The sequence below is a fragment of the Musa acuminata genome, chromosome BXJ1-5 (assembly GCF_036884655.1).
Source record: "Musa acuminata AAA Group cultivar baxijiao chromosome BXJ1-5, Cavendish_Baxijiao_AAA, whole genome shotgun sequence".
NCBI lineage: Eukaryota > Viridiplantae > Streptophyta > Magnoliopsida > Zingiberales > Musaceae > Musa > Musa acuminata.
In genome coordinates this window covers 6,933,904-6,960,698 of record NC_088331.1, presented here as the reverse complement: position 1 = coordinate 6,960,698, position 26,795 = coordinate 6,933,904, and the positions used below count along the sequence as shown (strand labels likewise).

Genomic DNA, 26,795 nt, shown 5'->3' with positions numbered 1-26,795 from the left:
AGAGATTAACCATGGATAACATAGACATCCATACTTTGAGTTTTTAAATATTTGTAGATTTATGAAATATTGTTTCAAATGAGGACTAATATTGTAGGATTAGAGTAAGTATACGATTAATAAGGTAGACTATAGTTTGAAAAACTGTTAACCAAAAGGTTAGAGGCACGGAGGCCTGATGTAGAAGTGCGAGATCTGTTTCAACTATATGTCGATGTTTGCATTCGACAGAGCCAATTAATTGAGGAGTACGTGAGGTGACTTGAGGTGTTGTATACTACAAACTGAGAGACAGGATGTTACAGCTTGATATTCGTCCCCACCATCAGAGTAAACTATTTTAATTGTAAACTGAAAGTAGTTCTCGACAAACTTTCTAAAGTTAGTAAAGATTATCGGAGCTTCAAATTTATGGTGAAGAGAATATAACTATGTGTATTTAGTAAAATAAAATCTAAACTTGTCAAAAGAAATGATTAGGGCAAGGTCCCAAACTTCGGTATAAATAATCTCAAATGGTTTAAAGTAGCATAGAAGATGTATAAATAGAGCTAGCTGATTTAAAAATGGGAAGAGAATAACGAGAGAGTAATTTCTATTAGATAAAAAACGAGGGATGACTAGGATGATGATGTCACATATCAATTGGAGCTACAACCAAAGAGTGAATAGTAGGTTAGGTTATTTGTAGAGTTGATGATCATTCGTAAATTTTATCTTAAGGATGCCTCAAATTCTTAGCAAGAAAATAGTCAAGAAAAAATTTAATTAAAATATTTTTTATTTACTGAATTGAGAGACGAAAACGAGGTTTCATTTAATGTGAGGTATATACAGAATATCATCGAGTGTAAAAGTTGCAGTATGTGAATTAAGTATTGTGGGACCAGTATAAGTAATATGAATTTCTTTACGGTCACCGATGATTATATCTTCAATTCTACTATAGTTGTTGCGGATGGACAAATGGTAAACGACTCTTTGTTGGCTTGTGAGGTTAGGACGTCAGGGCTTATGGTTATTTAAGTTATCGTCCTGATAGAAATATCGATGATGTGGATGAAGGGGGGTTTGTTTGGGACCCATAGAGTCAAGAGATATCTTGGCCAAATCTTTGTTGACATTCTTATTATATTGGTTGTTCTTTTTCTTAGATTTTTGACTGACTTAAGCTGTAATAGTTGGTCTAGGCAGCCTATTCTCGCACTTCAAATACATCTTATAATTAGTCAACTTGTATAGAGTTCTTCGAATAAAAACTGCAGTGCGGTAGAGATAAGAGAGCTGCAATAGCTCTCTACCGAATGGGAGATGGCTGAGATTTTTGTTAAGAAATACCACCGAGCAAATCAGTGAAATAGGGGCTGTGATCGCTTGGCGAGAATAGTCGCTTGGAGAGGAATAGTGTGATAGTGATCGAGGATCAGCGACAATGAGTAAGAAAAAGAGAGCAGTCTACAACTAGTGGATCGCGGTTACTTGTGCGAATCAGATAAGGAGGAGGAGGAGAGAGCATCAACCGCAGCACTCACACTTGGACTCTCGATACGAGAGGAACAGAGGAGGCCAATTAGAATCCTTTTGAGCTCGACCGAAGTGGTGGCACTATTGCTCGTTGGAGCTGGTGCGACAGTGGTGGAGCTCAAGGACTTTGGAGGTGTCATAGGAGCGATGACAAATTGCATTCGTGGGGAAGGTCAATTGTTACAACAAAAACAGAGAAGTGGGGTGCTGGCAGCTAAGAAGTAATGGTAAATCTTACTGTAAGACAATGGCTCTGATATCATGATAAATTAGAGTATGATAAAAAATTAATAAATATATTTTTTATTTATATAAATTAAGAAAAGATTTCTCTCAACAGAATAATAAAATTTTTCGTGCCGTTTGTCTTCCGAGGATTCTTCGCCTGTCACTGTGAATAATTTAGACGATGCATGGACCCCTTAGCTCGTAAATAATTTAGACGATTCACGGGCCCTATCTCTGCGTGTTCTTGGCATACATGGGTGGGGCACGTATCAGAATGAATGAAGTGACAGCTTGCTCCTGCAGTAACCGTTGTCACCACCCTCAATCGTCTGTCACCGTTGTCGCCCATGCTCCCACCGCATGTGACACCTCTTCCCCCTCTTCCCGTCCCTCTACTCATTGCTTTCTCTATCTGTTCCTTTTCCTTTTCCCATTCCTTCCTTCTCTTCCTCCTTTCCTTACCTACCACCTCTACACAGCACCACCGCGACAACCTTGTCACCATCTCTCAGTAAAGTCATCGTGGAAATATAAAATCATAATTATACTATTATTTGAAATAAATTTGACATTAAAATCTAAAATCAATTAATAAGTATCTTTGGATACCGTTTATAAAAATCTATATTTGATTAACAGAATATACTTTTATTTCGATTTGTAGATGAGAATAAAAAATTTAAGATAAATAATTTTTTTAAAAAAATATTCCATTAGTTCATGAATCATATCAAACTTTTTTTTAAATAAATTGATAATAATAATTAAAATCTAATCATAATTATAATACATATTTTTAATTAAATACGTCAACGCAATCAAACACGTCGCTTTTTCCATCCTCGCGATCAGTTACCGTCGCAATCGATCATTGCTCTTCCCCTTCCTTGCAATCGGCAACCCCTCTCCCCTTCCTCGTGATCGATTGCCATTCCCCCTTCCTCGCGATCGATCATCTCTCTCCCCCTTCCTTGCAAACAACAACCGCTCCTCCTTCCTCACCATCGATCATCGCTTCACCGGACACTCGGACCCGGTCTTTAGTCAGATCAGCCTTCGTCCGGCTCACGCATACTTTGTCTTGATCGAACCAACGCAACCAGCCACCTCAGCAGTCTCACGAAACGTCTCAGAGAGATCCCCCATCATCCGGACCCGAACCGAGCTGCATCGGCCCCGAGGTCACGGTTTAAAGTTGTTTACACTAACACCCCCTTCCTTGCAAACAACAACCGCTCCTCCTTCCTCGCCATCGATCATCGCTTCACCGGACACTCGGACTCGGTCTTTAGTCAGATCAGCCTTCGTCGGGCTCACGCATACTTTGAAGCAGACAGCTGCAACGTCACGGCTTCTGGTTATGGCGAGACACTGAAGGCTTGCGGCAGACGGGAAGCAACTCATTTATAATTAATAGATGTTTGAGAGAGAGAGAGAGAGAGAGAGAGAGAGAGCTTTGGATCTATCTGCAATACAGTTCCAAGTTCCAAAGTCGGTGGCTCTTGGATGCGTCGATCTTACTAGAAACCAAAGCACAAGGCAAACCAGTTCTGACAGATGGTTTCACCCTGACTTTAAACGAGCACCCTGTTGAAAGAAAGAACACCGTATGGCCTCCTTCAACGAAGCAGCGTGAGTGAGGGAAAGAAGATGACAGATACAAGTCTCCTTGAACGAAGCAGAAAAGAACTACACATTCTGCGAGAAGGGAAAGGCACACTGTGCAACCATTACCAAATACCAAGCTCTTAAAAACCATGGGAAGACCAACCAAGCGACCCTACATTTGAGATCGACGACTTCATGTATAGCAATCTCTGGATCCAGCAATGCATCAGAGTCCATTCTTATTACCAACGAAAAAAGATGCAATACGTCCTGAAAAGACAACAGTAATATGAACGACACGATCATGCATCAGCTTCCTTGGTTGCGTCCGTCCCGCAGTAAGCGACTAGCTTGCACTGTTGCATCATGCCCTCCTCTGAGAAGCAGAACCTCAGGTAATCATCGTAGTAGTAGGGTTTGAAGATGGGGGGATGTTTGTCGTCCACCAACTCGACTGGGGCTTGAATCGGGCGCTCATTCTTGGGCATCGCGAACAGCAGAACAGAGTACCTCGTTTCTTTGCCGCTCACCGTGACGCCATGCATGGGGGAGTACACCTTGCCGTTGCTCCATGCCTGCTTCCATCAACACAGACAAAATGGTGTGCGTGGCAGTACCGTATTGTTAGAGTCAAGAGAGAAATTTGAGTGACAAAGCGATCGTACCCAGAAAGATTCTCCAGCGATGATGAAGAAGGAGGTGGGGGAGCTGGGGGTGGCTTGGATCCACTGACCGTCTCTGGTCTCCACCTCCAGCCCATCAACGCCGTTCAGCTGGCACACTGCAGTCAACAGATTGGCGTCCCGATGCGCCATCTGACCCACTTTCCTCGTCTCCTCGCCGGGCGCTCCGTACTCCGAGAACCGGAGCAGGTGCCATGTCGATTGCATTTGCTCTTCATGGTACTCAGCCACGTCCAGGCTCTGCAGGACCATCTTCCTTATCATCCCCTGCAACTCCGCCAGTTTCTTCGTGAAGGAGGAAGCCCTCTCGCTGCCAAACATATGGGACGACAAATCGCATCATGCACATCAAACAAGAATCGAGGAAGACAAAATGAAGCAGCACCAGAAGTTGGGGTTCCCATCGGGCCACATGAGGCTGGCGAAGTTGGGGATGGCGTCTGACAGGGTCGCATCCCTGATGGCCAGGCTCTCGTAGTCGAGGTTCGGGAACCGGCCGAGGTAGCCGTCGTAGACCTTGTCGGAGGCGTTCTTGAGCTTAGTCTCGAGAGGGAGGCGGAACAGATCCTTGGCGATCACCTCCAGGAGCGACTGCTGGAGCTCGGGGGTAATTCGGTCGTAGACGGCCTCGAAGCAGCCGCAGGTTCCGAGCGCCTGCATGACCTGCTCCCGGGTGGCGTCCCAGGCGGGCCCTCCGTCGGCCGCCGGGTCGAAGCCGGAGAAATCGATCACCGGGAGTTGGGGCCGCTGCATCTTGCCTTTCTTTCTTTCTTTCCCTCGGTGTTCCTTCGAGTTTTTGCGTGCTGTCGAGTCGCTCTGCCTGCTGAACTGATATAAGGTTTGTTTATAACAACTGGGCCCGGGGGTTGGTGGCGTTACGATATTAAATTAAGCATTAGGAAAGAACTGCACGTCTCGACAGTCCTGAGATGATTATGGTCGATTAAACTATATATATATATATATATAATTTTGAGTTTTTATTGTCTAATTTCGTATATTTTCATTTTAATTCTAGGATTAAATATAACTGATAGGGATAAATCATAATACTCTCAATTTTTTTTTATCACATAAGTAATATCTAAATAGAGGTACGAAAGCATCTGCTCCCTACGATCGTCAATAGGAGGTCATGTTACCTGCCCTTCCTTTTCAAAGTGAGTTTACATGAACCACTTCTCATCGATCCCATAGTTAATAAAATAAGTATGACTTTACATTAATGGTCGATGACATGATCAAGTCTCATCAGCCTTCCCTTCTAGACGAACGACAAGGGGACCACATATTATCTAATCCAAAGAAGCAAGAAAGCTTGATTGGATGTGTCATCCTGATAATCCATATATATTGCTTCTGGGAATGCAAGTCGGCAAGCTGCACACATTAAATGTTTATATCACGTTAGGTAAGGGGGGGAGTTTTGATGAAGGCCTATTTGCTCTACCTAGCTCCCAAGTATAAAAGTCATGCCCCGAGTTAAGCCAAGACAAGAAGACAAAAAAGACTCTTTACTCTCTTGATTACATTACTGATATTATTATCTTCCTCCTCCTTTGCTTTTCAAACTTAAGCATCAAAAGGGTCGAGCCAAGGTACGTCAACGTAGGCCTATTATGCAGGATCATCGACGTAGCCCGGAGATGCAACCAGAAGGCTACCTAATAGAGGAGATCACCTAGCTACCAAACCAAGCTTCATCGCTTAAAAACTAAGTCGTTCGTAGCGAATCACTTCTTTCTATAACTTCCTTTGTTTTGATCGTAACACCTACTCTCCACATCGCCAAGAGGAATAATAAAAAAAGACTTGCACTTTCGATATAAACACATCTTGATTCTATAAATTTCTTACGGAGTTTCGTCGCTACTCTCGCATGTACCACAATTCAGTATAAGTGTAGCACCATAGAGAATATTAGACTCACCATAAACGTTCACGGGCAGTGGAAACAATATGATAGAAATAATGATTAGATTATTTTTTCAATTGTTTTGGGAATTTCTTAATTCTAATTTGTTTTATTTGACTCACCATAAACAAATAAACTTGTTGACTTTTATTTGTTTTCGTGGAATCACGAGATAAGGTGTGGGGTGATCAGATGGGTCACGCGGACATTATATACAGCAAACAAGTGTCACACGTTTTGCTCGGTTTTGGCTTTAATCGATTTTGTTCCCCTCTCACGGGGGCTGTCCTCGAACCACTCGTTTTGGAGCTCACGATCACATGGATCAGAACGAGTCGACGACAACGATGCCAAATAATTGAAGCTCGAGATCTCTAAATCACATGGGAGATGTACAAATCCGACGAATAGAATCATGTATTTTTAACAAATTGAATTATGTCTAATTTCCTTATATCCGGAGAAAAATCGATCGATTTCCTAAGCTAATAAATAGATGAGAAATTGCTTGTCGTCTTAAGGGACATGACATGGTTGAATTAACCGAAGAGAAATTGTGGAATAAGGTGTTGATCCTCTGAGCTGTCCCCTTTTTTTTGGGTGAACGCGTGCAAATAAAGAAATGATATTTAGCAAATGATCCGTAAATATCCGCATCTTCTTTGGGGACTGCAGAATCCGAGGAAGAGAGAGAAAGACGGCATGTCCACCGAGACCTTCCACCACAAGCTGGACTTCACCGGACTGTCCCTGGAGAAGGCAGGAACTCCGGAATGGGAGCGGGTGCGGGCGCAGATGATGGAGGTGGTGGCGAATGAGGAAAACTGGTTCGAGGCAGTGTACGATGGAGTCGCCCAGGAGCTTCGGGAGGCGCTCTTCGGGCGCACCGTGAAGGAGCTCTTCGCGCTCCCCGTGGAGGTGAAGATGCGCAACACGTCGAACAAGGCGTACCACGGCTACGTCGGCCAGATCCCGGGCTTGGATTACGAGGCCCTGTCGGTCTTCGACGCGCACCTGGTCGAAGGCACTCGGAGCTTTACCGAGCTCATGTGGCCCGAGGGAAACCCGAGCTTTTGGTCCGTTGACACACCCAGTGATCGATTTACTTCCAGATCATCAAAGCAGATACATCTGTTTCCTACTCTTGTTTGACCCCTCCCCCTTGTGTTCCTTTCAATCGACCAGCGACATAGTGCACTCCTTCGGAAGGCAGCTGAGCGAGCTGGAGAAGATGGTGCGGAGGATGCTCCTGGAGAGCTTGGGCGTGGTCAAACACTTCGACCGCCAGAACAGTGAGCTCACGTTCGGCCTCCGGATGGCCAAGTACGGCGCTCTCACATCTCAGGAGGCGACGGTCGTGCTGCCGCCCCATGTCGATGAAACCACAGTCACCCTAGTCGTGCAGCACAAGGTAGCAGGCCTGCAAGTGCTAACCGCGGATGGCGAGTGGCTCGCGGTGCCTCCATCCCCCAATTCGTATACGGTATTGATTGGCCAATCATTACAGGTGAGCTGCGTGCACTCGACTCGTAATCCTTTTCCAGCTCTAGTCTGATACAGCCGGCCGGCCGGACGGCGAAGGAAGGACACAACTTGTGACGGCTTTTCATGTGTTCCTCAGGGCTGGAGCAATGGAAGACTTCGTGCAAAACTGCATCGTGTCATGGTCGGCGGCGAGGACACCAGGTATTCCGGTATCTTTGCGTCCCACCCAAAGGACGACGTGGTGGTGCAAGTTCCCGAGGAGCTGGTCGATGAAGAGCACCCCTTGATCTACAAGCCTTTCGGCTATCCCGGCTTTGTGAACTTCCACCACTCGGAGGAAGGCATGAAATCGGACGATGCGCTCAAGGCGTACTGCGGGGTCCAACTCGATGAAGTGGGAGCCTGATCTCCCACGCTTGGCGTTTTGCATCATCATCCCTCGTCGATTTGTATGCTTGCCTTCCTTTCTCGTTTCCGTGTTTCTCGAATAAAACTCGGTCGTTTTCTTGTATTACTATATGCGTGTTTCCTTTATCCAATATCTTTAATGCAAATTGTCCTGTTACGTCTGCATATTATTATTCGTACGTGGTCACGCAAGCTCCAAAAAAATTTGCGACGGGATAAAAGTGCTAAATTGCTTTTGTTTTAGAAGAGTACTGTTGGTGTAAACAACATTAAGCCGTGGCCACGGGACCGACGCGGCTTGGTTCAGGTCCGGATGATGGGGGATCTTTCCGAGGCGGCCCTTGAGATCGCTGAGGTGGTCGATTACGATGGTCCGATCGAGACAGGGTCGTTGTTCCTTCCGAGAGGGGACTCTTCGCCTGGGCGTTCAGTGGGCGGCCTTCGTCTTCGCACCTGCACACAAGTCGGGTCGGGGGTGCTCGGCCCGACCCCTCCGACGATCAAGTTAGTGAGTGTCTTCGCACCTGCACCGCGTCGCCCATGAGGCCACAACTTAAAATTGTTTACACCAATATTTTTGGCATTAGAAGGAGAGCATGAACCTCCGACGATCAAGTTAGTGAGTAGTCGCAGCGGATTTTGTATCTGTTCATTCTCATTTCCTCGTAACGCGAGGGTTTTTATAGTGAGGGTTATCGTTTGTTGATGCGCCTACCCGTAGGGAGCAAGATCGTACGTCTGGTAGCATCTGACATCGATGTTGGCGTGGCGTGAGGGATCAAGCCTGAGCAGGGTGTTAATGTGCCTTGGTTGGCGTTTCGATTTGCGTGTGCTAACAGGTCAACAGAAGGGTGAGGTGTCACCTGGGACAGCTGACGTCACCCGAGTCTTATCGCCATTATTACCCTCATCAAGTACGACCGTTCACTACAGCTTTGTGGACTAAATATGATGCTCGGCGATCACAAATGATCGAATAGACCGAGGGGAAGGGTGCCTTCCTCCAATCATACGTTATTGTGGAGCAATCATGGAGACCAGTCGTTTGGCAAAGATATCAACCAGTTTAGTTGGTAAAGATCTTAAAAATTTATCATAAGATCTTACGTTTAATTCATAAAAATTAAAAAAATCATATGAATTAAAAATTAAGATAAAATATCACGATTTAAATTTGATGGATAAATTAATCTATCAACTTACTCATCAGATTAAGTTGATTCAAACCACTAATCAAATTGCTCATCAAAGAGAACGAATAATTTCGCTCAGGGAGTACTGCAGCCTGAATTCCCACGCTCGGTGTTTTGCACCCTCGGAGACGAGCCCGGCCATCGTGAGAGAGGGAAAGAAGATGACAGATACAAGTCTCCTTGAACGAAGCAGAACAAGAACTACACATTCTGCGAGAACGGAAAGGCACACTCTGCAACCATTCCCAAATACCAAGCTCTTAAAAACCATGGGAAGACCAACCAAGAGACCCTACATTTGAGATCGACGACTTCATGTATAGCAATCTCTGGATCCAGCAATGCATCAGAGTCCATTCTTATTACCAACGAAAAAAGAAGCAATACGTCCTGAAAAGACAACAGTAATATGAACGACATGATCATGCATCAGCTTCCTTGGTTGCGTCCGTCCCACAGTAAGCGACTAGCTTGCACTGTTGCATCATGCCCTCCTCTGAGAAGCAGAACCTCAGGTAATCATCGTAGTAGTAGGGTTTGAAGATGGGGGTGATGAGGGTGATAATCACGATAAGACTGGCCTGACACCCGCTGACGCCCTGCGTCTCCGCCAAGCTGACAGCACGCGGCTGACACGGGCCATAACGCCGACCGAGGCCCATTAATGACCTCTCAGGCTTGATCCCTCATGACACGCCAACGACGATGTCAGACATCACCAGAAGGTATGATCCTGCCCCCTGCGAGCAGGCATGTCAGGTAATACCAAACTCCCCTATAAATACCCTTGCATCCTAAACGGAAAGGGGGGGGGGACAGACACTAACAACTCTTCTACAGCTAAAATCCCCTCCACATCTGCTAACTTGATCGTCGGAGGGGTCGGGCCGAGCATCCCGACCCGACCTTTGTGCAGGTACGAAGCTTGGGATCCCCGCCGGACGCGTGGGCGAGGAGTTCCCGCCCGGAGCAAACGGCGACCTCGTCCCGATCGTACCATCGCACCAGACCGACCCAGCGGGCTCGAGGAACGCCCCGGAGAGATCCCCGTCGTCTGGACCTGAACCGAGCCGCCTCGGCCCCGAGGCCACGACTCAAAGTTGTTTACACCAACATTCTGGAGCTAGAAGGAGGGCCTGATGTCGAGGGATCGCCAGTCCGACTCGGCCGAACCCGCAGTCGAGGGGGCGCACCCGGTCGGGGCTCCAGGCGAACACTCCCCGTGGACGGGCCTCCGCAACGAACACCCCGTCGCAACTTCAGAGAGCTATTGGCGGATCTTCAATGACCAGGGTTTGGTGCCACCCGACGCCCCCTTCGCCGAACCGTCGCCCGTCTCGTCCGAGGCCTTTCTTAACCTCGCCCATCAGGTCCAAGGTCTAACCGGAATGGTACAGTCCATCATTCCACTCGTCTCTGGAGCGCTGCATCCGCCGGCCGCCGAAGCGGTGCACCAGCAAGAGCCGCCTGTTCGGGCTTAGGCGCAGCCCCTGGAGCTCCCCACTTCGCCTCAGGTCCCGTCGTCCCCACTCGGGGATCGAGTAACGGCGGACCAGAGAGGTCACGCTCAACCTGAGGCCCTTCCTTTGGCCTCGATTGACTCCCTGCGAGCCCAGTTGCTCCTCGTCAGTCAACGGCTTGACGAGGTACAGAAGGAGGTCCGTAGGTCAAGAGGAGAGCTCGGGAAGGACGTACATCAGGGATCCCCATTTGTCCTTGAAATACGGGATCAGACAGTCCCACAGAACTTTCGTCTCCCCTCTCTGGACACATACGATGGCTCCACCAACCCAGCGGACCATGTAGCCACCTTCCGCACCCAAATGGCACTGTATGGAACCTCTGACGCTCTGATGTGTAGGGTGTTTCCCACAACTCTAAGAGGACCAACCCGCGCGTGGTACGACGGCTTGAGGACCGGGACGGTCGCCTCATTCGACCAGCTCGCCAGAGACTTCGAGCTCAACTTCCTGGCCAGCGCATGGCCGAAACCGTCCGTCGCCTAGCTTCTCGGACTACACCAGAGGGAGAACGAGTCCCTCTCCCACTTTGTGAACCGTTTTTCCACGCAGATTCGGGGATTATCCGATGCTCACCCCTCTCTGTTTGATGCAGGCGTTCATGGCGGGACTGCGACCTTCCTGATTCTTCTGGTCCCTCGTTGAGAAGCCCCCCTCCGTGGTATCTGAGATGCTTCAACGGGCGAGCCAGTTCGTCGCGGCTGAGGCTTGGGTGGCCGGAAAACAGGAAGAGCGCACGAGGGTCAAACTGGAGCCGGCTCGCGGGCAACAGCCTGCCGCGACTAGGCGTAGGCTGGAGCGATCCGACCCGCCTGCTCTGAGGCCTCCTCTGCCCCCCCTAGGTACGTCCCGAAAGGAGATATTTCTCCAGATAAAGGAGAGAGGTTTGCTCAGGGCTCCCGTTCCGATGAAAAACCCACGAGAGCTCACTGACCAATCCAAGCACTGTCGCTTTCACAGACAAAGCGGGCACGACACCGAAGACTGCCACGAACTAAAATGGCAGATCGAGGAACTGGTCCGCGGGGGTCACCTCAGTCGGTACGTCTGGCGTAACAGGGAGCCCTCCCCTCGCCTGGAGGGCCCCGTGGAGCGCCACATCGATGTCATCACCGGAGGACCGGCGGCAGGGGGAACCAGTATGTCTGGGAGAAAAGCGTATGCCCGTTCCGCCAGGATTGATGCTCCCCAGTGTGGTCCCGACCCCAAGGTCGCGTTCCCTCCCGAGGACGTCAGGCCACCGGAGCATGACGACGCGCTTGTCATAATGGCTCGAATCGCTAACGCCTAGGTGAGGAGAATCATGATTGACATGGGGAGCTCAACCGGCGTGCTCTATCTAGATGCCTTCCAGAAATTGGGGCTAACCAAAGAATCCCTGAAGCCTATCTCCACGGCACTCACGGGATTCACCGGTGACTCAGTCTCACCATTGGGGACTGTTACCTTGCCCCTCACCTTGGGAACGCCGCCCAGAACAAAGACAGTGATGTCCACCTTCTTGGTGGTAGATCTTCCCACTGCTTACAACGCCATCCTCGGCCGCCCCACCCTCAACAAAATCAGAGCTGTAGTCTCCACCTATCATCAGACGGTGAAGTTTCCTACCCACGCCGGGACAGGGGAAGTTTGGGGAAGCCCCCAAGAGTCCAGACGATGCTACTTGACGGCGGTTTCGTTGCACAAAAGGGCGAAGACCGACCAACCTCTAGAGGACCCGAGAGAAGCGAAGCGGCCGACACCACATCCGGAGCCGATGGCGCTCACTTGTGACGTGCCGTTGATGGAGGATCGCCCGGATCGGACAGTCCGGGTCGGGTCGAAACTCCCCGGGCAAGAACGAGAGCAGCTTATCGATTTCTTGCAGGAGAATGCCGATGTCTTTGCCTGGTCGCCATCTGACATGGCCGGCGTCAACCCTGAGACCGCCCAGCATCACCTGAACATATCGCCCGATGCCCGGCCAGTAAAACAGAAGCCACGACGCCAAGCCCCTGATAGGCAACTCGCCGTCCGCAAAGAGGTGGAGCGACTCTTAGCGGCCGACTTCATCGAGGAAGTCAAGTACTCATGATGGCTATCTAATGTAGTGCTGGTAAAGAAGTCTAATGGGAACTAGAGGATGTTCGTTGACTACACGAGTCTCAATCGTGCATGCCCGAAAGACTGTTATCCCCTCCCAAGGATTGATCAGCTAGTCGACGTAACTGCCGGGCACTCCCGCTTGTCGTTTATGGATGCCTTCTCCGGTATCAACTAGATCAGAATGGCACTCGAGGACCAAGAGCACACGAATTTCATCACCGATCTAGGGGTGTATTTCTACAAAGTCATACCGTTCAGGCTCAAGAATGCCGGCGCTACCTATTAGAGGGCCGTGAACAAGATGTTCGCCCCACAGATCGGGCGAAACGTCGAAGTTTATGTCGACAACATGATTGTGAAAAGTCGCATGGCGGCCGACCACCTGACCGACTTGGCCGAGACATTCTCCACACTCCGGAGGTATGGCTTGCGACTGAACCCGACGAAGTGCGTTTTCGGCGTCAGTTCGGGAAGGTTCCTCGGATTCATCGTGCATGAAAGAGGAATCGACGTGAATCCGAAAAAGGTTCAGGCAGTCATCAACATGCAGGCCCCTCGAACAGTTAAGGACTTGCAGCGACTAAACGGACGGCTTGCTGCCTTATCCCAGTTTCTATCTCGGTCTGGTGATCGTTGCCTCCCCTTCTTCTGGGCGTTAAAGAACCCCAAGGACTTCCGGCGGACGGCGCAGTGTGAAGAAGCTTTGGGACAGATCAAGCGGCACTTGGCCAGCCTCCCCCGCTTTGCCTCGGTTACTCCCGAGGAGAAGCTCAGCGTCTACCTAGCCGCCTCCCAGCATGCGGTCAGCTCTGTCCTAACCAAAGAGGCTTCTGGGGAACAACTACTGGTCTACTACATCAGCCATGTCCTAAACGGGCCCGAGGAGCGGTATCCGCTAATCGAGAAGCTCGCTTTGGCGCTCGTGCTGGCGTCTCGGAAACTACGCCCCTACTTCCAGGCTCACCCGATTGAGGTAATAACTGACCAGCCGCTCCGGCAGGTTATGTCTAAGTTTGATGTCGCAGGACGGCTTCTCAAGTGGTCGATAGAACTCGAAGAATTCGACATACGTTACGTCCCGAGGACTGCTATCAAGGCCCAGTCCGTGGCCAACTTCATCGCGGAACTGGTAGAAGATGGGAATGGAAGCTCCGAGCAATCAGAGGAGGCGTGGGACCTGCATGTGGATGGCTCGGCTACCTCCAGCAGCGCCGGCGCGGGGTTAGTACTCTTGGCCCCCGACGAACGCTCGTTCAAACGCTCCTTCCGCTTCGGCTTCCGGGCAACCAACAACGAGGCGCCCTTGGTAGGACTCAAGCTGGCCCTTGAAATGCAGGTGGATGCCATCCACGTCTTCACTGACTCGCAGCTCGTCGCCGAGCAGCTCAGCGGTGGATACGAAGCCAGGGAACCGACCATGACAAAGTACTTGGCGTAGGTAAAAAGCCTAGCCTCCAACTTCTCCCACTTCACGATATCCAGGGTGCCGAGGAGCCAAAATGAATGAGCCGACGAGTTGGCGAAGATGGCTTCAGGACCAGACCACGGAAACCGCCCCGAGGTCAAAGAGCTCCCATTCCGCGCCATCTCGATTTCGGCTATAACTCCTGCCGAAGCACGTGCCATGTGGGTAAAGGAGATGTTACTCTTCAAACGCGACGGGATTCTTCCCAACGACGAAGCCGCGGTGCGCCGCATCCGCCGAACACAAGCGTGGTATTCCGAGGTGAACAGATGGCTCTACAAGCGGTCCTTCTCACAGCCCCTGCTACGATGCCTCGAGCCTGATGAAGCGTAGGCTGTCCTGGCCGAGGTCCACGAGGGGATCTGCGGGGAGCATATGGCTGCTCGGACCTTGGCCTACAAAATCCTTCGTCAAGGATACTACTGGCCCACCATGTCCCGAGATGCGAGAATATAGGTGCAGCTGTGTGGGCCCTGCCAGAGGCACGCCCGAATGCCCCGGATGCTGGCGGTTCCCTGTCCCCCATCGACTATGCGTGGTCGTTCGCGCAATGGGGATTGGACCTCCTCGGCCCTTTTCCACCGGCCTCGGGGCAACGACGATGCATCGTCGTGGGCGTAGATTACTTCACCAAATGGGCCGAAGCCGAGCCACTAGCGGCAATCACGGAATGGCAAGTGGAGAAATTCGTCTGGAAAAACATCGTGACTCGGTTTGGCTTGCCCGAAGCCATCATCACAGACAATGGATCCCAGTTCACCAGTGCTCGATTCCAGGAGTTCTTTGCGAACTATGGGATTCAGCTGAGGTTCAGCTCTGTGGCCCATCCCCAGACGAACGGGTTGGCCGAAGTCACTAACCGATCTATTCTAGACGGACTCAAGAGGAGAGTGTCAGCGGCCCAATCAGCCTGGGCGGATGAGCTCCCCAGTATCCTGTGGTCCCTGCGGACCACCCCCAAGACCGTAACCGGAGAGTCCCCTTACGACCTCTCGTTTGGGACCGAGGCTGTCTTGCCCCCCGAGATGGTTTTCCCTACCCTGAGGACGGCAAGCTACATCGAACGGGTATCGGCCCAGGGACTGCGAGCCGATCTCGATCTACTCGAGGAGCGACGCGCTAACGTGCACCTGAAAGACCTCTCCTATAAAAGGGCTGTTGCCAGAATCTATAACCGCAGGGTACGGCCTCGACCAATTAAGCTAGGTGACTTAGTCTTACGCAAGGCTGAGGTTAGCGACCCGACCCGAGCATGTGGGAAGTTAGCTCCCAATTGGGAAGGCCCTTATCGGGTGACCGAAGCTGTTAGGGTCGGTACGTACCGACTAGCGACGATGTAGGGCCACTCTTTGCCAAGGGGTTGGAACTCGCAAAATCTCAAAAAGTTCTTTCCATAATGCGATGAAAAAGGACTCAACAGAAGTTAGAATTATATTACGACACTAGATAGTATAGTGATCGGCAAACCACAAGCTAGGAAAAAAGACACTTGAGAGGGCAAAAACAGCTATATTAATTTCAGAGAGTACATTAACATTAGTGGTCAACAGAAAAGTCTACATTTATTCCTCAGGAGCATCAGGGCTATCATCAAATGGGACTTCGTCCGGCATATCGACGCCCATGTCCTCGGGGAAGGAATCGAAAGGATCCTCCGCGACCTCCAGGCCGGGGTGGCGCGCCTTGAAGTGAGCAAGGGCAATCCGGTAACCGTATTCGTACGAAACCCGCCTAGTCCGAACAAGGCCAAGCTGAAAGCCCGAGGAACCTTTGTAGTCCTCGATCAGTTTTTTGTCCTTCTCCGACCTCTGACGGATCTCGACGGCAAGGGCCTCGGCAGCACCCCGCGCTTCAGCACGCGCCCCCTCCAACCGTCGGATCAGCTCAATCGACTCCCCCCTTGCCGAACAAGCTTCGGCCACAGACGCCCTCAGCTGCATCTAGAGCTCCTTATTTTACTCCACGGACACCTTGAGCTCGGAATGGAGGTGTGTCGCCTCCGCATCCAAATCCGAGGCACGCTGCTCGGCTATCGCGACCGCCTCAGGAGTCGCCCCGGCGCGAACCTCCTCCATATGCTTACGGAGGTCGGCATTGTGGCCACTGAGGATGTCGATGACCCACCCTGCGTCATGGATGCGGTCCATCAGCGCCGCGGCATAATGAGTGCCCTGCAGACAAATGAGTTATGACGAGAACTATCCGAACACACGCAACCGAACCAGCAGAATGACACTTACCCACAGCAGCGACTTGGCAGACCTGCCAAGAAGGACCTCGGAGGACAGAGTGTACAGGTCCCGAGCTATGTCGGGATGGAGCCCTCCGCGCACAAACCCGGCCATGGAATCCCCGTCGGCCCACACCCGGCTACCACGGGTAAAGCCTTCCCAGCGGGCCCTCAGCGGGGCGGAGGGCTCGCCCTGAGGAAGGTCGCCTATCGCCCGCGCCTGGTAGGGCTCATCCTCCCCCCTAGCCTGAAGGCGGCAAAAGCTCGCGGATGGAAGGCTCTCGAGGGGCCTTCCCCGCCTCCTCCATGCTGGAGTCGGCTTCTCCTCGCCCGAGGCTCTTCCCGACGCGGACGCCCGATGCGGCGACGGTTCCCGCTGGCTGAGCCGCAGCTTCCCCGGAGTCCTTCGCCGAGGAAGTCTTCGCCTTCTTCCGAGGACGGCCAGCCTCAACATCCACCGGGGCCTCTCTCGAGCCAGCCCTCGCCTTGGCTGGCGAACGAGCGGATGGGGCCGACGGGGTCTTACCCCCACGCAAGGCTCGGAGAACCACCATCTCTGCGTAAAAGCACTAACATGGGTCAGCCGACTGGATAATCTCTAAAAGAAACCCTAAAACTACCCCTAAGGGCATACCTCGAGGCATCGGGCTAAGACCCGCCTCGACCAACCACTGCTCGGACATACTCCGGATGGCTCTTGAGGCTGGGAGGATTTATTTGAGCCTCCAGAGCTCTCGGCACTCCTCATCGTCCAAACACGGGGCGGTGTTGTCTATCACGTGCTGTCACGGACAAACTTCTAAACAGGATATTTGATGTAATGCTTATGTATGTCCGTGCCTTTTGATATGTTCATGCCTTGTACAGCATGTAGAGGGACGGCCGAAGGCTTAATAGTCCCATTTTAGTTGGGTTGGTGGCCTCTTTAGGCTTGTAAATAAAGGTTATGTCATGTGGACATGTGCGAGAGATTTTTGATCTATAATGGACTATTTTACCCTTTGTTGTGCAACTGTTCAGAGCTTGTAAAGTCTGTTTTTAATTTGTATTGTCTATGAAGTGTTTTTCAGAGATGTTTGCTTATGGATCCCGATTGAGGCGTTCTCTCTAACCCGTTCTCTCTTTTGTTGGTCCTAAGGGACAATGGGAGGCTTCGGGGAGGTTGACCTTTGCGGACGGACACGCAAGGGTGCTGCATGACTTAGGCAAAACCAGCTAAGTCCGTGACAGTGCGCCGCCCATCGAAGCCCAAATCCCCAGTCCTCAGAGCGACTGACGAAAAAAAAGCGCCCCTTCCATCCCTTATTACTGGAAGGAGCCCCGCTCACTCGGAAGCCCGCTCGGGCGGACAGATAGTAGCCCCCCGACCCCTTGGAAAGTCGAAAGCAAGAAAGGAAGAGGGATTGGGTCGGGGCGATGTGGGCATAGTGGCACTCCCCCCGGAACGCCACCAGATAACGCCAAGAGTTGGGCGCCATCTGGGACGGGGAGGTACGCCACCATGAGATACAAGAGGTTATGATGGGGTGCAAAGGGAGGCGTTGCCCGGCCTCAAAAGTATCAAGGGTAAGGGCGAAACCCCTGGGAATCGGATCGTACGCTCGTTGGCCGGGCTCGGGAGCAAGAAGGACAAACTCCTCCGGGATGCCATAGCGGTCCCGGAGGCGACTGAGCAACGACCCGCTCACGGTGGAGTCGAGGTCGTGCGGCCACATCAGGGCCTCAAGGGCCCGGGCCGCCTTTTCATCGGAAGACGAGTTGGGATCCGACACAACCGCCGTTTGCCCGTCTTTAGCCAAAGAAGAGGATGAAGAGGAAGGAGAAGAAGACAGCATCCTTACCGACCTTTAGAAAAAGGAGAAGAGCGATCGGCGCAAACAAAACGATGGAGTCCGAAGCGGCAGAATAGAAACAAGTGAGGAGACCTTCGAGGGGCTAGCTGCACACTATTTATAGACAAAATCCCTCCAAAAACAGTGACCCTTTCTCTTCTCAGGCGTGTCGCATTGGGATGACACATCGTCACTCCGCCATAAATGCGACTTGGCAAGGCAACCAACAGGCACGTTACGCGTGGCAAACAATGGGCTTGAGGCGCCAGTCTTCTCGAATACTGGCGATTCTCGAAAAGGTTCATCCCCTGAACTTCCCAACAGACCAAAGGTTACCTAGCCACCCACACCTCCCGCAACACAGAGTAGCAAATCCAATCGGAGTAGCTCCTCGGTAGCAGCTGCCTGTGTCGTGTTCTTCGGCCTCATGTCGCCCGAAACCACACCTGCGCAGCCTGCTCGCCCGAGTCCAGCTCCTCGGCAGCAGCCGCCTGTGTCGTGTTCTTCAGCCTCATGTCGCCCGAAACCACACCTGCGCAGCCTGCTCGCCCGAGTCCAGCTCCTCGGCAACAGCCGCCTGTGTCGTGTTCTTCGGCCTCATGTCGCCCGAAACCATGCCCGCGCGCCTGCTCGCCTGAGTCCAGCTCCTCGGCGACAGCCACCTGTGTCGTGCTCCTCGACCGCACATTGCCCGAGGCCACGCCTACACGACCTGCCTGCCCAAGGGGGCTACCACCCTCACGGCCGAGCCCAATTTGACCTACGAGTCATTCTTCGAGGCTCCTCGGCCACTCACTTCCTAGCGCCGCAACGGCACACCCGATCTTTCTCGATGGCCAAGCAACACGATCCCCACGCCTAGGGCGGCGAACCGGCCTTCGCCCGACGGAGATAGCTCTTTAAACCCGAAGCCCTGCCTTAGACCCCCGTTTCCGGCAGCTGACGCATAGCTTCCTTTGGGGGGGAGTATGATGAGGGTGATAATCACAATAAGACTGGCTTGACACCTGCTGACGCCCTGCGTCTCCGCCAGGCTGACAGCACATGGCTGACACGGGCCATAACGCCGACCGAGGCCCATTAATGACCTCTCAGGCTTGATCCCTCATGACACGCCAACAGCGATGTCAGACGTCACTAGAAGGTACGATCCTGCCCCCTGCGAGCAGGCACGTTAGGTTATACCAAACTCCCTTATAAATACCCTTGCATCCTAAACGGAAGGGGGGGGGGGGGACAGACACTAACAACTCTTCTACAGCTAAAATCCCCTCCACATCTGCTAACTTGATCGTCAGAGGGGTCAGGCCGAGCACCTCGACCCGACCTTTGTGCAGGTGCGAAGCCTGGGATCCCCGCCGGACGCGTGGGCGAGGAGTTCCCCCCCAGAGCAAACGACGACCTCGTCCCGATTGTACCATCGCACCAGACCGACCCAGCGGGCTCGAGGAACGCCCCGGAGAGATCCCCGTCGTCCGGACTCGAACCGAGCCGCGTCGGCCCCGAGGTCACGGCTCAAAGTTGTTTACACCAACAGGGGGGATGTATGTCGTCCACCAACTCGACTGGGGCTTGAATCGGGCGCTCATTCTTGGGCATCGCTAACAGCAGAACAGAGTACCTCGTTTCTTTGCCGCTCACCGTGACGCCATGCATGGGGGAGTACACCTTGCCGTTGCTCCATGCCTGCTTCCATCAACACAGACAAAATGGTGTGCGTGGCAGTACCGTATTGTTAGAGTCAAGAGAGAAATTTGAGTGACAAAGCGATCGTACCCAGAAAGATTCTCCAGCGATGATGAAGAAGGAGGTGGGGGAGCTGGGGGTGGCTTGGATCCACTGACCGTCTCTGGTCTCCACCTCCAGCCCATCAACGCCGTTCAGCTGGCACACTGCAGTCAACAGATTGGCGTCCCGATGCGCCATCTGACCCACTTTCCTCGTCTCCTCGCCGGGCGCTCCGTACTCCGAGAACCGGAGCAGGTGCCATGTCGATTGCATTTGCTCTTCATGGTACTCAGCCACGTCCAGGCTCTGCAGGACCATCTTCCTTATCATCCCCTGCAACTCCGCCAGTTTCTTCGTGAAGGAGGAAGCCCTCTCGCTGCCAAACATATGGGACGACAAATCGCATCATGCACATCAAACAAGAATCGAGGAAGACAAAATGAAGCAGCACCAGAAGTTGGGGTTCCCATCGGGCCACATGAGGCTGGCGAAGTTGGGGATGGCGTCTGACAGGGTCGCATCCCTGATGGCCAGGCTCTCGTAGTCGAGGTTCGGGAACCGGCCGAGGTAGCCGTCGTAGACCTTGTCGGAGGCGTTCTTGAGCTTAGTCTCGAGAGGGAGGCGGAACAGATCCTTGGCGATCACCTCCAGGAGCGACTGCTGGAGCTCGGGGGTAATTCGGTCGTAGACGGCCTCGAAGCAGCCGCAGGTTCCGAGCGCCTGCATGACCTGCTCCCGGGTGGCGTCCCAGGCGGGCCCTCCGTCGGCCGCCGGGTCGAAGCCGGAGAAATCGATCACCGGGAGTTGGGGCCGCTGCATCTTGCCTTTCTTTCTTTCTTTCCCTCGGTGTTCCTTCGAGTTTTTGCGTGCTGTCGAGTCGCTCTGCCTGCTGAACTGATATAAGGTTTGTTTATAACAACTGGGCCCGGGGGTTGGTGGCGTTACGATATTAAATTAAGCATTGGGAAAGAACTGCACGTCTCGACAGTCCTGAGATGATTATGGTCGATTAAACTATATATATATATATATATATATATATATATATATATATATATATATGAGTTTTTACTGTCTAATTTCGTATGTTTTCATTTTAATTCTAGGATTAAATATAACTGATAGGGATAAATCATAATACCCTCAATTCTTTTTACCACATAAGTAATACCTAAATAGAGATACAAAAGCATCTACTCCCTATGATAGCCAATAAGAGGTAATGTTATCTACCCTTCCTTTGAGTTCTTAAAGTGAGTTTACATGAACGATTTTTTATTGATCATGTTACCTGTCCTTCCTTCTCAAAGTGAATTTATATGAACTACTTTTTATCGATCCTATAGTCAAGAAAATAAATATGACGCCACATTAATGGTCGGTGACATGATCAAACCTCACCAGCCTTTCCTTCCAAACGAACGACAAGGGAACCACATATTGTCTAACCCAAAGAAGCAAGGAAGCTTGATTGGAGGTGTCATCCTGATGTTGCTTCTGGGAATACACGTCGGCAAGCTGCACACATTAAATGTTTATACCATGTTGGGTAAGGGGGGGGGGGGGGGTAGGGTATTGATGAAGGCCTATTTGCTCTACCTAGCTCCCAAGTATAAAAGTCATGCCTCGGGCTAAGCTAAGACAAGCAGACAAAAGAGACTCTTTACTCTCTTGATTACATTACTGATATTATTGTCTCCCTCCTCTTTTGTTTTCCTTACTTAAGCATTAGAAAGGTCAAGCCAAGGCACATCGACGTAAGCCTGTTATGCAGAATCATCGGCGTAGCCTGGAGATGCAACCAGAAGACTACCTAATATAGGAGATTTCTTAGCTCCCAAACCAAGTTTCATCGCATAAAGACTAAGTCACTCGTAATGCCTGCTCTCTATATCGCCAAAAGGAATAACCAAAAGGGACTTACATTTTCGATAGCGAACCAATTAGACAGACTCATCAGTCTCGACAGTCTCCGTGTATTAAACACATCTTCATTCTACAAATTTCTTAAAGATTTTCATCGCTAGTCTCGCATGTACCACAATTCAGTATAAGTGTAGCACCATAGAGAATATTAGACTCACCATAAACGTTCACGGGCAGTGGAAACAATATGATAGAAATAATTATTCGATTATTTTTTCAATTGGTTTGGGAATTTCTTGATTCTAATTTGGTTTATTTGACTCACCATAAACAAATAAACTCGTTGACTTTTATATGTTTTCCTGGAATCACGAGATAAGTTGTTGGGTGATCAGATGGGTCACGCGGATATACCAAACAAGTGTATCACGTTTTGCTCGGGTTTGGCTTTCATTGATTCACGGGCTGTCCTCGAACCTCTCGTTATGGAGCTCACGATCACATGGATCGGAACCAGTCGACGACGACGATGCCAAATAATTTAAGCTCCAGATCTCAAAAGCACATGGGAGATCTACAAATCCGACGAATAGAATCATGTCTTTTTAACAAATTGAATTGTGTCTAATTTCCTTATATTCGGAGAAAAATTGTTCGATTTCCTATGCTAATAAATAGATGAGAAGATATTACTCGTCGTCTTAAGGGACATGACATGGTTGAAACAAAGAGAAGCGAACAACTTGAGTTTGAATTAACCGAAGAGAACTTGTGGAATAAGGTAGACGAGAACATCGGATTAGGTGTTGATCCTCTGAGCTGTCCCCTTTTTTTTTGGGTCAACGCGTGCAAATAACGAAATGATATTTAGCAAATGATCCATAAATATCCGCATCTTCTCTGGGGACTGCAGCATCGCAGCAGAATCGGAGGAAGAGAAAGACGGCATGTCCACCGAGACCTTCCACCACAAGCTGGACTTCACCGGGCTGTCCCTGGAGAAGGCAGGAACTCCGGAATGGGAGCGGGTGCGGGCGCAGATGATGGAGGTGGTGGCGAATAAGCAAAACTGGTTCGAGGCCGTGTACGATGGAGTCGCCCCCGAGCTTCGGGAGGCGCTCTTCGGGCGCACCATGAAGGAGCTCTTCGCGCTCCCCCGCGGACGTGAAGATGCGCAACACGTCGAACAAGCCGCATCACGGCTACATCGGCCAGTTCCCGGGCTTGGATTACGAGGCCCTGTCCGTCTTCGACGCGCACCTGGTCGAAGGCACTCGGAGCTTTACCGAGCTCATGTGGCCCGAGGGAAACCCGAGCTTTTGGTCCAACCACACACCCAATGATTGATTTACTTCCAGATCATCAAAGCAGATACATCTGTTTTCTACTCTTGTTTGACCCCTCCCCCTTGTGTTCCTTTCCATCGACCAGCGACACAGTGCACTCCGTCGGAAGGCAGCTGAGCGAGCTGGAGAAGATGGTGCGGAGGATGCTCCTGGAGAGCTTGGGCGTGGTCAAGCACTTGGACCGCCAGAACAGTGAGCTCACGTTCGGCCTCCGGATGGCCAAGTACGGCACTCTCACATCTCAGGAGGCGACGGTCGTGCTGTCGCCCCATGTCGACGAAACCACAGTCACCCTAGTTGTGCAGCACAAGGTGGCAGGCCTCCAAGTGCTAACCGCGGATGGCGAGTGGCTCACGGTGCCTCTATCCCCCAATTCGTATCCGGTAATGATTGGACAAGCACTGCAGGTGAGCTGCATGCACTGGACTCGTAATCCTTTCCAGCTCTAGTCTCAAACAGCCGGCCGGCCGGCGAAGGAAGGACACAACTTGTGACGGCTTTTCATGTGTTCCTCAGGGCTGGAGCAATGGAAGACTTAATGCTAAACGGCATCGTGTATTGGTCGGCGGCGGGGAGACCAGGTATTCCGTAATCTTTGGGTCCCACCCAAAGGACGACGTGATGGTGCAAGTTCTCGAGGAGCTGGTCGACGAAGAGCACCCCTTGATCTACAAGCCATTCGGCTATCTCAGCTTTGTGAACTTCAGCCACTCGGAGGAAGGCATGAAATCGGACGATTCGCTCAAGGCGTACTGCGGGGTACAAGTCGATGAAGCGGGAGCCTGATCTCCCACCCACGCTTGGTGTTTCGCATCATCATCCCTCGTCGATCCGTATGCTTGCTTTCCTTTGTCGTTTCCGTGTTTCTCGAATAAAACTCTGTCGTTTTCTTCACTTACTTTTGTGCGTGTTTCCTTTATCCAATATCTTTAATGCAAATTGTCCTGTCACGTCTTCATCTTGTTATTCGTTCGTGGTCACGAAAGCTCAAAAAAAAATATGCGACGGGATAAAAGTACTAAATTTCTTTTGTTTTCGAAGAGTACGACTGTTCGCTACAGCTTTGTGGACTAAATATGATGCTCGACGACCACATAAATGATCGAATAGACCGAGGGGAAGGGTGCCTTCCTCCGAGCATACGTTATTGTGGAGCAACCATGGAGACCAGTCGTTTGGTAAAGATATCAGCCAGTTTAGTTGGTAAAGATCTTAAGAATTTATCATAAGATCTTACGTTTAATTCATAAAAATTAAAAAAATTATATGAATTAAAATTTAAGATAAAATATCACGATTTAAATTTGATGGATAAATTAATCTATCAACTTACTCATCAGATTAAGTTGATCCAAACCACGAATCAAATTACTCATCAAAGAGAACGAATAATTTCGCTCAGGGAGTACTGCAGCCTGATCTCCCACGCTCGGTGTTTTGCACCCTCGGAGACGAGCCCGGCCAGCCACCAAGGAGGAGGATGGAGTTCAGAGGCTCATTCATTTGCCATCTTAAAGGCACTTAAATATAATTTTTATGAAAGAAATTACAGGTTGTTTTTTCTCTACATGCTTTACTCTTTAGAACATTGGCTTATTAGGTTCGAAAAATACGTTGGCCCACTCTCCTACCCACCAATTATTAAGATGATGGGCCTTACAGTCTGCTAGGTATTGTTCATATCGGAGTGTCACTGATTGAAGTGGCAGACTTGCCTCTGGAATACCATGAATCAATCACATGTTTGATTATTGCGGATCTTTTTGCCACATTAGTCCTAAACATCTTTTCCTCGGTTTGACAAAAGGCACGACTTTTTTACATCCTCCCTCCCTCCCTCCTCTCCACGAGAACCACGACACCAGAGAGAGAGAGAGAGAGAGAGAGAGAGAGAAAAAAGAATGAATGAATGGTGACAAAAGAGCACGGGTGAGTGGAGGAGAAGGCGGGGCAGTGAAGTGAAGTGATGGATAAATTCTGAAGGTTATAGGTGATATGATGATCGGCGCCGTTCACAATCTAAGTAGATTAACTAATAATTAGAGTAATCATGAAATTCACCTGAGGCCATTGTGATGGAGTAGAGACTCTGGGTTGAGACTGACATACTATCATGGAGGTCAGGACGCCAGGGCTGATGATTATTGAAGTTGTTGTCATGATAGAAATGTTGATGATGTAGATGAAGGGAGGTTTGTTTGGGACTTATATGGGTCAGGAGATATTTTGGATAAACTTTTATTGATATTTTTATTATATTGGTTGCTTTTTTTTCTTGAATTTTTGACTAACTTCAGCTATGTTAGTTGGTTTAGGCAACCTATTCTTGGACTTCAAATACATCTTATAATTAGTCAACTTGTATAAAGTTCTTCGAATAAAAGCTACAGTGCGGTAGAGATTAGAGAGCTGCAACAGCTCTCTACCTAATGGGAGATGGCTGGGATTTTTGTTGAGAAATACCACCGAGCAAATCAATGAAATATGGGCTGCGATTGCTTGGCGAGGATAATCGCTTGGAGAGTAATAGTGTGATAGTGATCGGGGATCAGTGACAATGAGTAAGAAAAAGAGAGTGATCTACAACCAGTGGATCGCAATCTCTTGGGTTTCCGAGGCTGGTGGTGCCACCGCCTGTCAGTGTCTGACACTGACAGTGTACTGGCCGTGCCACCACCTGGCTCTCGGGTGCTGGGCGGTGCCACCGCCAGACCCTTACAACTCACTAGTTGGGCTCCAAACTTGGTCCAAACTAGTCCAAACTCAGGCCCAATTGGCCCCTACTTGGGTTATAAGATTAACACCTAATCCTAACCCTAATTAATATACTAACTACGAATTTAAAGACATTTCCTAAGCTTTTATAAAGTCAGCAAGTCAAGACTTCTTCCGACGAGCTTCCGGCGAACTTCCAACGGTCTTCCGATAAAATCTCGGAAACCATTCTGTGGACTCCCGGCAAACTCCTAGACTTCACGATTTGATCTTGGCGAGTTCTGACAAGTTCCTTTGGCAAGCTACGATATTTCTCAGTGAGCTCCACGAACTTCCAACGAACCTTCCGGCGAGCTTCCGAAAAACCCTTCGGCAAGCTCCCTACTCATTCTCGGCTAGTTCCGGCAGCATTCCCGACTTACCTTCGAACTTCCGTTGAACTCTCGAACTCACAACAAATCCTTCACGCTTGACTCCGACACTTTGTTTCGCTTTATGTCTTCGTCGTTATCGTAGTTAATCTTGCACACACAAGCCAAAACTCTACTCCGATCTAGACAATTATTACAAAGCGAATTGACATTCTGTTGCCCGGCACGTCATTGGTTGGCGCTTCGTCCGATTCTTTGATGCATCGTCCTCTCTTGCGGCTTATTGCCCAATCGGCGATTGACCTCCGCAAGCCCGATATCCTTGGCGCAATTCCACTCTTGGCTCGATGCCCGACGTCCGAAGCCTTTTGCCATCCAATATCCTAACGTGATCTCCTCCGGCGCAACGTTAATTCCTCCTGCGTTAACTGTCTAATCCTGATAGAGTAGACCTACATCACTCAAAATGCAGTTAAACATCTAAGCACAATCAATCAGTTTCATCATCAAAATCCGAGATTCAACACCTGTCACCCCCACCCGGGGGTCGGGTGGTGGCAAACCCAAGAGGCCACCCGGAACCCGAGGCATTA

The 26,795-nt window shown here is 50.4% G+C and overlaps 5 protein-coding genes across 8 annotated transcripts; 3 read left to right on the top strand and 2 right to left on the bottom strand.

Annotated features, from left to right (window-relative positions):
- Nucleotides 1-3,558: 3,558 nt before the first annotated feature.
- LOC103984817 (probable 2-oxoglutarate-dependent dioxygenase AOP1) lies at nucleotides 3,559-4,866 on the bottom strand. The gene is made up of 3 exons (XM_065182397.1): nucleotides 4,429-4,866; nucleotides 4,026-4,353; nucleotides 3,559-3,935 (listed from the first exon to the last, which is right to left on the bottom strand). Exons 1-3 carry the CDS (start codon nucleotides 4,794-4,796, stop codon nucleotides 3,663-3,665), a joined length of 969 nt encoding a protein of 322 aa, XP_065038469.1. The 5' UTR covers nucleotides 4,797-4,866; the 3' UTR covers nucleotides 3,559-3,662.
- A 1,728-nt stretch (nucleotides 4,867-6,594) lies between these two features.
- LOC135673428 (probable inactive 2-oxoglutarate-dependent dioxygenase AOP2) lies at nucleotides 6,595-8,016 on the top strand. The gene is made up of 3 exons (XM_065182398.1): nucleotides 6,595-7,034; nucleotides 7,144-7,465; nucleotides 7,580-8,016. Exons 1-3 carry the CDS (start codon nucleotides 6,595-6,597, stop codon nucleotides 7,847-7,849), a joined length of 1,032 nt encoding a protein of 343 aa, XP_065038470.1. The 3' UTR covers nucleotides 7,850-8,016.
- On the bottom strand, nucleotides 7,143-20,792 carry LOC135673429 (probable inactive 2-oxoglutarate-dependent dioxygenase AOP2). Of its 4 annotated transcripts, none has more exons than XM_065182400.1 (5): nucleotides 20,356-20,792; nucleotides 19,953-20,280; nucleotides 16,979-19,862; nucleotides 16,355-16,900; nucleotides 7,143-16,285 (listed from the first exon to the last, which is right to left on the bottom strand). In XM_065182400.1, the coding sequence occupies exons 1-3, from the start codon at nucleotides 20,721-20,723 to the stop codon at nucleotides 19,692-19,694; spliced, it is 867 nt and encodes a 288-aa protein (XP_065038472.1). In that variant the 5' UTR covers nucleotides 20,724-20,792; the 3' UTR covers nucleotides 7,143-16,285; nucleotides 16,355-16,900; nucleotides 16,979-19,691. The 4 variants fall into 4 exon arrangements, with proteins under 4 accessions (XP_065038472.1, XP_065038475.1, XP_065038473.1 ...); XM_065182403.1 differs by having other exon boundaries at nucleotides 19,798-19,862; XM_065182401.1 differs by lacking the exon at nucleotides 20,356-20,792 and having other exon boundaries at nucleotides 19,798-20,094.
- Nucleotides 11,235-11,855, top strand: LOC103970932 (uncharacterized). The gene has a single exon (XM_065185480.1). The coding sequence runs from the start codon at nucleotides 11,235-11,237 to the stop codon at nucleotides 11,853-11,855; it is 621 nt and encodes a 206-aa protein (XP_065041552.1).
- Nucleotides 20,793-22,685: 1,893 nt separating the features above from the next.
- On the top strand, nucleotides 22,686-24,055 carry LOC135673426 (probable 2-oxoglutarate-dependent dioxygenase AOP1.2). Its single transcript, XM_065182396.1, has 3 exons — nucleotides 22,686-23,092; nucleotides 23,202-23,523; nucleotides 23,633-24,055. Exons 1-3 carry the CDS (start codon nucleotides 22,941-22,943, stop codon nucleotides 23,900-23,902), a joined length of 744 nt encoding a protein of 247 aa, XP_065038468.1. The 5' UTR covers nucleotides 22,686-22,940; the 3' UTR covers nucleotides 23,903-24,055.
- Nucleotides 24,056-26,795: the final 2,740 nt, after the last annotated feature.

Bases quoted from the DNA above. Each gene is read 5' to 3' on its own strand.
- LOC103970932 (XM_065185480.1), top strand. From the start codon at position 11,235: ATGCTTCAACGGGCGAGCCAGTTCGTCGCGGCTGAGGCTTGGGTGGCC.
- LOC135673426 (XM_065182396.1), top strand. From the start codon at position 22,941: ATGCGCAACACGTCGAACAAGCCGCATCACGGCTACATCGGCCAGTTC. The intron at 23,093-23,201 runs GTCCAACCACAC...TCCATCGACCAG, and splicing joins GAGGGAAACCCGAGCTTTTG to CGACACAGTGCACTCCGTCG. The intron at 23,524-23,632 runs GTGAGCTGCATG...TGTGTTCCTCAG, and splicing joins TGATTGGACAAGCACTGCAG to GGCTGGAGCAATGGAAGACT.
- LOC135673429 (XM_065182399.1), bottom strand. From the start codon at position 17,092: ATGAGGAGTGCCGAGAGCTCTGGAGGCTCAAATAAATCCTCCCAGCCT. The intron at 16,901-16,978 runs GTATGCCCTTAG...GCTTTTACGCAG, and splicing joins TCTTAGCCCGATGCCTCGAG to AGATGGTGGTTCTCCGAGCC. The intron at 16,286-16,354 runs GTAAGTGTCATT...ATTTGTCTGCAG, and splicing joins CTGCCAAGTCGCTGCTGTGG to GGCACTCATTATGCCGCGGC.
- LOC135673428 (XM_065182398.1), top strand. From the start codon at position 6,595: ATGATCCGTAAATATCCGCATCTTCTTTGGGGACTGCAGAATCCGAGG. The intron at 7,035-7,143 runs GTCCGTTGACAC...TCAATCGACCAG, and splicing joins GAGGGAAACCCGAGCTTTTG to CGACATAGTGCACTCCTTCG. The intron at 7,466-7,579 runs GTGAGCTGCGTG...TGTGTTCCTCAG, and splicing joins TGATTGGCCAATCATTACAG to GGCTGGAGCAATGGAAGACT.
- LOC103984817 (XM_065182397.1), bottom strand. From the start codon at position 4,796: ATGCAGCGGCCCCAACTCCCGGTGATCGATTTCTCCGGCTTCGACCCG. The intron at 4,354-4,428 runs GTGCTGCTTCAT...TATGTTTGGCAG, and splicing joins GATGGGAACCCCAACTTCTG to CGAGAGGGCTTCCTCCTTCA. The intron at 3,936-4,025 runs GTACGATCGCTT...TGATGGAAGCAG, and splicing joins TCGCTGGAGAATCTTTCTGG to GCATGGAGCAACGGCAAGGT.